An 11,923-nucleotide genomic window follows, 5' to 3' on the forward strand; every position below is an offset into this window, starting at 1 on the left:
CGAGAAGCAGGAAGTGACGTAAAGGACAGAGGCGCCCCCAAGTGGACTCCTTTGTTTCCATTAGTTCTCCCACCGGGAAGGTAGCTCGTTGTTCCTTCGTGTTAGCCAAAATGCCGGCTCGTCGCATTGCTGGACATTGCTTGAACACTTGGGAGAATGGATTTACCCTTCATAAGTTTGCAAGAGACCCGGTTCGTCGTGAAAAATGGATTGCACGGGTGCAGAGGACGAGAGCTTTGGGGGTTCCAAATAACAGGTAGGTGTGTATACAGCTAGTAAAAAAACAATAGTTTGGGGCGGACCACGTAATCGGTCTCTCATAATGAAACAAATCCGCGTAACAAATATGTCGATGTGCGCGTCGGGCTGCTGCGTCGCTTCGCCAGCAAAGGCTGCGCTTGGGCCTCGCGGACAGCGGCGGCTCTGAAGAGCCCAGCCAAGAATGCCTCACTCAGCCTCATGCGCGCAGTAAAACGCCCCGGCTCGACGGTGTTGTTCATCGCATACTGCAGTGGCTATGAACAACCCCCTAAAGCAGCACGGCTCGGCTCTGCCTGACTCATTTTTTATTACAATATCCTATTTTAGAATGTTTATAGGGATGACACTTGGGCTTTAAGGTCAGCTGAAGATAGCCTGGGCTCTTCAATGGTTCTCTCTGCAGAGGTGTCCTTCAAGATTGCTACTTCTGACCATTCACGATGAGCATCACATACCACTAAGAAGATCCAGTTTTCGAATGGTCCTGGAAAATCGATGTCAACTCTTTATCACAGTTTTGTGATAAACACGTTTTGAAACTCGGTGTCATCTCTCCCCTCTGAGCCCGAGCGATGATACACAACCTCTGACAAAACGGGGTTAGTCCTTGTATATTTCTTCATGTGAGCTGAGGTGAGTGGAGCAGCTGTCATGTCCTTGAAATATAATGTATCAGCCTGCACAGCCGAGAGAGTCTGTCAACATTTTGATGCTGGTCAGAATTTCTGTACTTGATGACATACTGATGGGCAGACAACAGCAGAGCCCATCTCTGCATCCGGCTGGCCTCCAGAGATGGAATGCCCCTAAGAGACCTAATACTAGAGGTAAAAGGTTGATGGTCTGTCAGTAATGTGAATTTCCTGCCAAAAAGATACTGAACTTCTTAACACTATGGAAAGTCCCTCGTGCTCAATCTCAGGGTAATTACTTTCCACCTTACTGGATGTCCTCGATGCAACGGGGATTGGTCTCTCTTCTCCTGATACGTGACACAACTGCACCTACCCTATAAGGTGAAGAATCACATGCCAGTTGTAGTGGGAGTTTTGGGTCAAAGTGGACCACAGCCCCGAGTTGGCGAGAGTTGTCTCTACGTTCTTGAATGCATCATCACTTTTGTCAGTCCATTTCCATTTGTTGTTTTGATGAGGAGTACATGTAACGGTTTTAACCTGTTAGCCAGGTTGGGCGTATGTACAGTATAGCTTGCATAGTATGTCAACAATCCAAGAAAGAACCTTAACTGATTCACTTTTTTGGGAGATAGAACTTTCACATGAGCCTTCACCTGAGACGGCGCCTCGTGAAGACCTTTGTTGTCAATCACATGTACAAAGTATTCAACAGAAGGCTGTTGAAAATCACATTTGTCTCTTTGGAACTTCAATACATATTCTCCTAGACGTTGTAGTGTCACATCCAGATTCTGTAAATGGGACTGCTCATCTGAGCCTGTAATAAGTAAGTCGTCCAGGTAACACTGAACCCCTCAAAGCCCACTTAGGATCTGGTCCATCACCCGTTGAAATAGTGCTGGAGCAGAGGTAATCACGAAAGTGAGCCTGTTGTACCAGTACAGTCCTTTGTGAGTCACAATAGTAAGTAATTCCTGTGACTTCGGTTCCACACGCATTTTAAGTTATGCTTGGTAAACTTTTCAATTTTCAACCAAGCATGAGAAGAGGTCATCGATTAGAAGTAATGGCTAATTCTCCACTTACAGGATAGGATTTACATTAACTTTATAATTGACAGAAATTCTTGGAGTTCCATCCTTTTTCATTACAGTGACAATGGGTGTGGCCCGTTCACTAATCCTTACATGCTCCAGAACCCCACACTTCAGTAAGTCATTTGTCCAATTCTGCCTCTACTTTTGGTTTGATGGCATATGAAACGGATCGAGCCTTGAAAGACTTGGATGTGCTCCTTGGTTTTACATTCATCTTAATAGTGATGTCTTTCATGCTGCCTAGCTCCCCATTGAAAACTTCGGAATGCTTCTTCAAAATCTCCTCCAAGCGACTTCCTCCTTAGTCTAACCATAAACACTTCTTGCCAGTTTATCTTGATCTTCTTCGACCACGGATTACCCATTAGAAGGGGATAATTCCACAAAATAACATACAGTGGAATAATTGTTTGTTTGTCATAGTCCACTACCACCTCTACAATTCCTAACACTGATAAGGATTCACCAGTGTAAGTCCTGAACTGCGACTTGAGTCTTTCAGAGAGGACAAAGCTGTAGTTTTGTTTTTGTTTTTTATTGTAAACACTGGATACTATGGATACACGTGTACCAGTGTCCACCTCCATCTTGAGTGGATAGTTCTCCAGAAATTATGTGATCCAGTATCCATCCTCATTTTCGACGGTAATCGAAGATATGTCATCTTCTTCATGTTTCATCTTATTCACACATTTCTTATGACTCTCCCCACTTCTCTGTCTCTCGTTATATGGCTTGTGTGTCTAAGTTTTCTTGCTCCGACAAACAAGTTCAATGTGGCCCTTCTTACCACATTTTCTAGCGGTAAAGTCTTCACACAAACATTAGGTTTCCTGGTGTCTCACCTTTCCAGAACAATAACATCATTGGTCAGTTGATGTTTCCTTTGTGGACTCCATGAACACCTCGTGCACCTGTGTGTCGCAGATTCAAAGCGTGCAAAGTAGCTGTTGAGCTCCTCTGCAAATGACTCGCTTGTGTCTCCTGGTGTTGCATCACAGCCTCAGAGGTTTGTGAGGCTATGTAGACCGTGCGAGACCTCCCGAGGTCTGTTGCTGGCAAAATGGGACCCTATCCTCCTCTTGCACTCCTTTTTGCAGTTTTTGATAGCTTTTTTTCAGTTCAGCTTGAGTTCTGCTGTAAAGAGCTCAATCTGATTTGAACCTGACTTGAGAGCGTGTTGCGGGCCCTGAGGACTGAATGGACCTGACTGGTCATCCAGGGCTTTTGATTTGGAAAAACCCTGATGCTTTTCCTCACACACACAGTTTCCATACAGAACTTGATATAGTCCAGTACTGCCCATGTATATCTGTCCAGAAACAAAGCATGATACCATGGTAACCTAATGACAAATGTGCACAATTTAGATATCTTTTCATATGACAACGCATATAAGTGACTGTTCCATAAAAGTGCTAAATTATAAAGAAAACTTCAAAAGTTAATGTTCTATTGGGCTCAAGACATTATGAGTAAATTGTAGTTTTGAGACAAAGAGAAAATGCTCTTTTAGATGTTTCGAACATTTTTTATGCTTTTGTGTAAAGCACATTGAGTTACCCTTGTGTATGAAATGCGTGTATATAAATTTGCTTTCCTAACCATTTCAGAATGTAGAACAAACTTTTAAATTGCACCTTCAGGTGGCATTTTCACCCCCCAAAAAAATTAAAAAGATGAAATTCGGTTGAGAAATGTGCAAGTTACAACCAGTGATGCCTTTTGCTTTCTCAGACCACAGTCTGGATTGTAATGAGAATGGCACTTATTGCATTGTATTGGCATGTCATGCACCAACTCAGTAATACTTTACCAAGCAATGGGTACTGTTAAGTTCAAACATTTTTTGTACTCTGGATAAGTGATATTTTCGATACTTGGTACCTTCTGAAAGTAACTAAAAGGTTACTTTTACCCTACTTAGTTACTTTCTAAATCAAGTAATCAGTAAATTAATTTGTTAATTACCAACTCAAGTAGTCAGTTAAGGAACAAAGTCAATTTTTCAAGGTAACTGTGCCAACACTGGTGGGACGGTGGCACAGCTATAAATCGTTGGCCTCACAGTTCTGAAGTCCTGGGTTCAATCCTGGACCCGCCTGTGTGGAGTTTGCATGTTCTCTCCGTGCCTGTGTGGGTTTCCTCCGGGGACTCCAGCTTCCTCCCACATCCAAAAACATGCAACAGTAATTGGACACTCTCAATTCCCCCTAAGTGTGATTATGAGTGCGGCTGTTGGGTGTCTCCATGCGCCCTGCGATTGGCTGGCAACCAGTTCAGGGTGTACCCTGCCTCCTGACAGATGGGATAGGCTCCAGCACTCCCGCGTCCCTTGTGAGGATAAGCGGCTAAGAAAATAGATGGATGGACGTGGCAGCACTGCTCTTACAACTTAATTTCAGTGTCCATCTATTGCCTTTTATGTAAACATCGACTTCGCCAACATGGGTGGTAGGCACGTCGGTGAGCCAAAATGTTACTAAATTATATACCTTCTATAACTGCATGAATAATGTACTTTAAACATGTGATAATCGATAGCTAATTTGACCTTTCAACGAATGATTGAAAGTAACTTTAACTTTATTTTCATAAGAGAATATGTCAGCTGTAGATTGATAGATTCATGATTATACCTGAAGTTCCGTTACAGTGACTGACTTGTCCCCCAGCTGCAAAAAGATGTCGTCCTCGGCCGAGTACTGGCACGGAGCTTGAGCAACTTTTGTTGCCAGGACAGTTACTGAGGACGAACGGGAACTGCGAATGAAACTCAGGCTCCTCTTGCTGTTCAGCGTATAAAGTCTGTTGCGAATAAGCAGTGAATAGCATTTGTGGAAACGTATCCACAGGTACATGTAACATAATGTTATCAACATTTTAAACCCAGCCTGTGACACGGTGCCATCGTTGCTTTCCACAAAACCCTTCCACTATGGCCATGACGCGTTAAGATGAAGCCCACGCGTCTTCCTGGCAAGAGCCGCCCCGCTGCAATTTGATTGGTCCTTCCGAAGGGCAGGCTCGGCTGCGTAATGTAAGGACGTGACAAAAGTATTTCAAACGTACGGAAGTGTATTACTGCCACACCAAAAAAAAAGGTTGCGTTTCATATTATGTGAATCGTTTCACGTTACAACGTAGATTCGTTTCACATAATAACGTAGAAAATAATACATGAATTTCACCCCTCTTTACCCCGCCCCAAAAGACAATTACTTCCGGTTCGGGTGGGTGGAGACCTTTTAGAGTTATATATGAAGTTCTCTGCCATGCTTTCACTGCAGATCACAATATCTGCGAACATTATGGTCTAAGGCTCATGTAAATAAGTTAAATAATTATCCATCTATCTGGTTTCTGTATGCTCATCTCTCGCTCTCCCCCGCTGCTCCTTTTATATCCCCTTTCCCTTTTAAAAATGTATGTTTTTTTAAATTCAGTGCTCTATCTTTAAATATCAATCTCTCCTTCCTGTCTTCCTTACCTTCTCTACACTCCTGCCTCATTCACTATCAAAAAGCCAGTACAGTTAACAGTATGTTTGCATGTATAAAATTGAGTCAAAATACAAAACAATTATTATTTGCTGTTTACACTGGTAATGTTTTTTTTTTTTTTTCTTCTGCAGGAAGAACTGAATCAAGTTGCTCATTTGTGGAATCCCCACATTATCTGTAACAGCAGGATTTCAGTAGCTCTAAGTGGATGTCCAATGTTGTTGGACACCATCCCTCGTATCTTTGGTGGCCAAGATAAGTTACAACAGATCACTCATGAGGCACTCCAGCCTTGTAAACAAGAATGGCAACAGAGAGGACCATATTCTTGTGATGAGACTGTATTTAACTTGTGCTGGCTTATGACAGAAAATTTCTTACACTCACCCAACCACAGCAGATGACGCCATTTAGCTGTATCTTTTCCTGAGAGCAGACATACTTAAAGCCCGGGTGTCATCTCTATAAACATTCTAAAATAGATGTAATGAAATATATGTTATATGTATAACAGCATTCACTTCAATTTCTATACGAAGAAAAAAAAAGTGAGCGGAGAGCGCGTCATCCATGCACAAAGTTGCGCAATTGAGTGTCCCTCGACATCCAAGTGGTCGCCATATTAGTGGCGTCTTCTGTCCTTGACGTCATCGTCACTTCCGCCGTTGAAAACGCACAGTGCCTGCTACTATGGAAGCCGAACAACAGAGATATTTGCATTTTTACGACGCCCCTTCTGACACCGAAGCTCGTTTCGAAAAGGACAACACCACACAACCGAGTGAAGATACCGGGGCAATATTACACTATTGTTTCGAGCCATATTCAGATGATATCCGATCACGGCTAAACCGCGTCCCGTCCGATCCACCCCCGCGGCGGAGATGAGCCATCGCGGCTCATCGCAGCCAGCCGGTTTGGCTTATGACAGAGCCGAGCGGTGCTGCTTTAGTCACAGTCGAGCCGGGGCGCTTTCTGCGCGCACACGACTGAGTAACGCATTCTCCGCTGGGTTCTTCAGAGCCGCCCCCGTTTCAAAGCCCAACGCGCAGCCTTCGCAGCAGCTGTGACCGCCGAACGGCGCCTCAGCAGGGGTGTGGCTGAGTTTCGGCGCTGGTGGTGGCATATAAGGAGGAGGTGGAGCCTAGCTATGTTGCTTTTAGGGGTGTCTTCAAAGTCGCTCCAGTACTCGATGAACACTATCGAGACATTGTTGGCTGGGCGACGCTCACATCGACATTTCTACAAGATAACGCAGGTAAATGTTATGTTGCCACCTATATTTAAAATACAGAATTAGCTTTTTGTGCACTGTATTGTCTGTGCTTTCATCCTCAATCAGGGTGTGCCAAGGTGGAATTTTAATATTATACACCATCTCATCCTGTACTTTCTACTCTGGCTTCAGACCAGACCTTTTTTACTCAAAAAAGAAAAAATCTCATCTAGTTTCACCACTTTTTCTTCCATTATTCACACACCCCAACATTGATTAAAGCAACAGCACTTTTTTTTTTTTTTAACCATTATTACCTAGAGTAAACGTAAGCAGTATGTCTCTTTCCTCTACCCTGCCCAGACTGTGTGTGGATGGTGTTTGTAATTATGAGTGTAACCCTTTATGAGACAAAGGGGGGGGGGGGGTCAGGTAAACTAGCAGGAGACCGTGTAATTCCGTTTAAAAAAAAAAAAAAGCCAGCTTGTGGTTCACTGCGGTGCATTGGTTTTCATGTGCGCTGAGAATGTCTATATACTTCTACTTGTAACAAATTCTACGAGCTTGATTTTTCGTGCTCGACTGCGCAGATTTGCGAGTGCGATGTCCCACGGGCGCAATCATGCCCGTCAAATCACAGTGACTGCTGTACTGTTGTTTTTTTTTTTGCAGTATATCATTTCTATTTTTATTTATCTTATTTTTCTTTCATTAAAAGAGGAGTAACAACAAGTCTGTTAGTATATCATTTGTATATATACAGATACATACAGACTACATGCATTATATGCTGATATTATATAATAATATGGCTCTTTAATTTATATAATACTACAAAACATCTACTGGGTGTGATCCTGAATAAATTCCCCTCCCACAACTGACCTGTAAGTGGTCCTCCGTTTTTACCCAGTGACCCACATTTCCCGATTGTTGCAGTCTGGAATCCTACTTTTACAATATGTAAGACGAAGAAAACGGTATGTTTAAAAATAGCCACCAATTATACGTTACATTTTGAAAACATTTCTTTAATACTGTAGTGATATTCAGATTCCCAAGACGCTTTTTCAAACAAGTTTGCCATCCCACCTAAAGCATATCGCAAGTCACTAACCAAAGGTCGAGCTGCCTCGTATTTGTTAAAGATCAAGTGTCATCCCTATAAACATTCTAAAATAGATATTGCAATGAAAAATACATATAACATTATACACTTCAATATCTATACGAAAAAATAAATATGAGCGGAAAGTTGCAGAAGTGTCATTCGACGACATCCAAGTGGTCGCCACATTGGCTGCATCCCCTGCCCGTGACGTCACCCGGACATTCGCCATTGAAACCACGTGGTGGACCCTAATATTACCCTATTGTTTCGAGCCATATTCAGATGATATACGATCACGACCAAACCGCCTCCCCGTCCGATCCACTTCCGTGGCGGACATGAGTCATCGCGGCTCGGCGCCGCGACGAGCTACCCCGGCCGACAGGGCAGCGGCCGGCTGCGACGAGCCACCCCGGCCGACAAGACCAGCGGCAGGGGTGGCTCATTTTCGGCGCCAAGGTGGCTTATCATGGTGCCGAGCCGGGCCGCTTTACAGCGTTGTTCATAGCCGCCGCTGTCCGCGAGCTCGATGCGCAGCCTTCGGCGAAGCCATGACTGGCAGACGCGGCGCCTCGGTTGGGGTGGTTCATTTTCGGTGCCGAGGTGGCTTATCACGGTGTTTTATTGAAAGGATCGGTGCTGGTCGGTGCTCAGTAGACAAAGACGACACTCAACAAAAGACCAACATTCCCAAATGCTATTTAGCCTCAATAACTGGCATATTTATTTCGACCAAATGCAAGTTCTCAAAATACAGTTGACATTGCGTGAAATCAATCATATGAGCCCCTTACCTCTGCCGAGAAGGTGGAGAGCCTAACACCCAGGTAGAGGTCCGCTTGTCAACCAGCTGGGCGTCAGTACGAAACCCGCAGCAGACTCTACCTGTGTGTACTCTGCATCTCTCTATTATACTTTTCAGTTGCGTGCGAGAGAAAGGACGGGTGGCCTACCCGTCCCACCTGGCGCCGCAACGTTTGTTTTCTGATTTACTATTGACACCTAAGTGTGTCCTTCAGGCGCTGAAAAACATCTTATGCAGCCATAACTCTCAAGACATCCCACAACAATGTTCGTCTTTGGTATGCATGTGAACAAGATAGTGAAACGGTCCAGACGTCTTGACCAGATGCGAAAAACAAGTGAGTGAAAAACAACTTATATGCGAAAAACAAGTGAGTGAAAAACAACTTATATGCGAAAAACAAGATAGTGAAACGGTCAAGACGTCTTGACCAGAAAAACAAGTGAGTGTGAAAAACAACTTATATAACCACGGTTGCACAATACATTTGGGTCATCAAACGGTTATGGGAAGCATCACTAATTAACACTCCTCTCACACGGAGCCGAGCCGGGCTGCTTTGCGGCATTGTCGTCGCATGCGGTTGAGTGCGCCATTGTCGGCAGCGATGTTCAGAGCCGCCGCCGTCCGGGACCCCGACGCACAGCCTTCGCAGAAGCCGTGAACGGCAGACGCGGCGCCTCGGCCGGGGTGGCTTATTTTCGGCGCCAAGGTAGCTTATCACGGAGCCAAGTCGGGCTGCTTTACAGCGTTGTGGTCGCACGCGGCTCAGTGCGACATTGTCGGGAGCGTTGTTCATAGAAGCTGCCGTTCGCGAGCCAACACTGCAGCCTTCGCTGGGGAGGCGACGCAGCAGCCTTTGCCGGAGAGCCCGACGCCGTCCGATGCGCACATCAACACATTTAGCACGCCTGTCATACGTACGCGAATCTTTTGTTACGTAATGAGAGACCGATTATCTGGTTCGCCCCAAACTATTATTTTTTTGAGTAGCTGTATGTATACACACCTACCTGTCATTTGGAACCCACAAAGCTCTCGTCCTTTGTACCCGTGCAATCCATTTTTTACGACGAACCAGGTCTCTTGCAAACTTATTAAGGGTAAATCCATCGTCCCGACTGTTCAAGCAATGTCCAGCAATGCAACGAGCCGGCATTTTGGTTAACACGAAGGAACAATGAGCTACCTTCCCGGAGGTAAAACTAATAGATACAAACAAGTCCACTTGAGGGCGGTCCTGCCATGTACGTCACTTCCTGCTTCTTCTTGAAAATAAATCCCTCGAGAGGATTTTCATGGCGGAACTTACAAAAAGCTGTATACGTCAAAATCATGTTTTATGGTGAAACAACGCATGGGTCCATGTCGGCTGCCGTTTTTTCATTAATAACATACTAAAAATCATGCATTTCATGGCAGTGGCCCTTTAAGGTTGTAATTTAGGGCGTTAGATATAGTTAAGAGGGTATGACAGATATGCTTCTCGCCCCATACATACAGTCCAACGTTCTGTCACTCAGTATAAGCCAATCGCAGGGCACAGACACAAAGAACAGTTATATTCACAATCACACCTAGGGGCAATTTAAGAGTGTCCAATTAATGTTGCATGTTTTTGGGATGTCGGAGGAAACCAGAGTGCCTGGAGAAAACCCACGCAGGCACGGGGAGAACATGCAAACTCCACTCAGGCGGGTCCAGGATTGAACCCAAGACCTCAGAACGGTGAGGCCACCGCTTTACCAGCTGACCCACTGTGCCGCCTCAAATAATAATTAAAAAAAAAAAAAAAAACAGGGATCAGTGTATTCTGTTTTTATTGAACACAAATTTAACATAACGAATTGGGTTTATCCTGTACTGTGAATCAATTGACCCCTCCGTAGAAATTGCACAATCCACGTCACTGACCAATCAGAGGCCAGAGATCTGCATAAACGACGCCCCTTTTTTGGACCCGCAGTTTTCTCAGACAACGCTGCATGTTCCAGTATAGCTTCTGTTCGCGTTTTATCGCGTATTTTGGGTTCTTTAACAATAGATATGGTTAAGAGGTGTCGTCACCGACTTTATAATAGTGACGACAGGTATCCTGAAAGGCTCGTTGGTGGAGTTCAATTCGTACCCTTTCCAAAACCGAAGACCCAGTACAAAAAATGTCTTTGATGGATCAAACTTTGTGGAAGACCACATCATCAACTGAATCCATCTACCGGAACAGATATGTTGGCACGAAGGTAAGCCCTATATTTGATTTTCAATACATGTCTCATATAAATGAATTAGCAGTTCTTCGCTTGCATAACATAGCTAAGTGTGAATGATTGACACACTTGATCTGTGTTGAGCGATATTTTGCGATGATCTGACTGCACAAACGTGTCTCTTTGTTGCCGGCTAGGGACCTAAGCTAAACCGGACTAGCGAGTCCTAAAAGCCTTCGACGTGCACCGAGACACCAAGACTGAAGGAAGGATGTTTGAGGACACTAAAGTAGTGATTGTCGTACTCGGTCGGGACTTACGTAGGTTCGGCACTAGTTCAAGAATAATTATTGAGGGGAGCGCGTGACATTACACAAAAAACGAGAGAAACAACTCTTAAATCAAGCCTCGCCTTCTTTTCCTTCATATGGTGGTTCACAAACGGCTATACAGATACATATACAGATTCTCCACATAAGTGTGATATGTAACACGAAAATAGGAAACTGTCAATGACGAATTCGTCTTTGGGTTATAATATATTATATTATGTGGCTTCTCGGTCTTCCTCTGACTCCGGAAAGATCTCGCGCTAATATCAATGGTTTCTCCGCCGATATGCATGGAAATACCATTGAAATACCCCTCGCTGAAATACTTGAAGCCCTGCCGTCTGCTTTTCAACGATATTTCACTGTTAGCTAAGAATGCGAGTGAGAAATCAGCCGGTAAATCGGACAGTTTCGCTCTTTTCTTTTCTTGCTGCGCCAATATTTTTGCTAATTGTTTGTCTGACGTCAGCGCACGTGGCGTGACGTCACTTCAGGAGGCGTGGTTAAGTGCCCTGTACGGAGGGGTCAATTACGTGTACCATGAATGAAGCAAATTTGCGTGAGGTATGCCCATATCAACCAGTCCAATTCATGTGAGTACGCAGTAAATGCGATATTATGTTTGCATGGCCCTCATCCTTTGGATACATTGACAAAATGATGTCAAAGACATGCTATTCAGACACCAGGGAACTGTTTTAAATTGTCAAGGAGAAGCTTAATGTGATTTTAATATTTTCAATTCATAACAAA

The 11,923-nt window shown here is 44.2% G+C and overlaps 1 protein-coding gene across 2 annotated transcripts in view; it reads right to left on the reverse strand.

Annotated features, from left to right (window-relative positions):
- hlcs (holocarboxylase synthetase (biotin-(proprionyl-CoA-carboxylase (ATP-hydrolysing)) ligase)) overlaps positions 1 to 4,993 on the reverse strand; it is a 54,451-nt gene extending 49,458 nt beyond the window's left edge. The window contains exon 1 of one of the 2 annotated variants that reach the window (XM_061802431.1): positions 4,636 to 4,993. In XM_061802431.1, the coding sequence (XP_061658415.1) occupies positions 4,636 to 4,878 (243 nt within the window). In that variant the 5' untranslated portion in view covers positions 4,879 to 4,993. The remainder of the gene's footprint in view (positions 1 to 4,635) is intronic. The other variant, XM_061802430.1, reaches the window with a different exon arrangement.
- Positions 4,994 to 11,923: the final 6,930 nt, after the last annotated feature.

Source organism: Syngnathoides biaculeatus, chromosome 18 (assembly GCF_019802595.1).
Source record: "Syngnathoides biaculeatus isolate LvHL_M chromosome 18, ASM1980259v1, whole genome shotgun sequence".
Taxonomy (NCBI): Eukaryota; Metazoa; Chordata; class Actinopteri; order Syngnathiformes; family Syngnathidae; genus Syngnathoides; species Syngnathoides biaculeatus.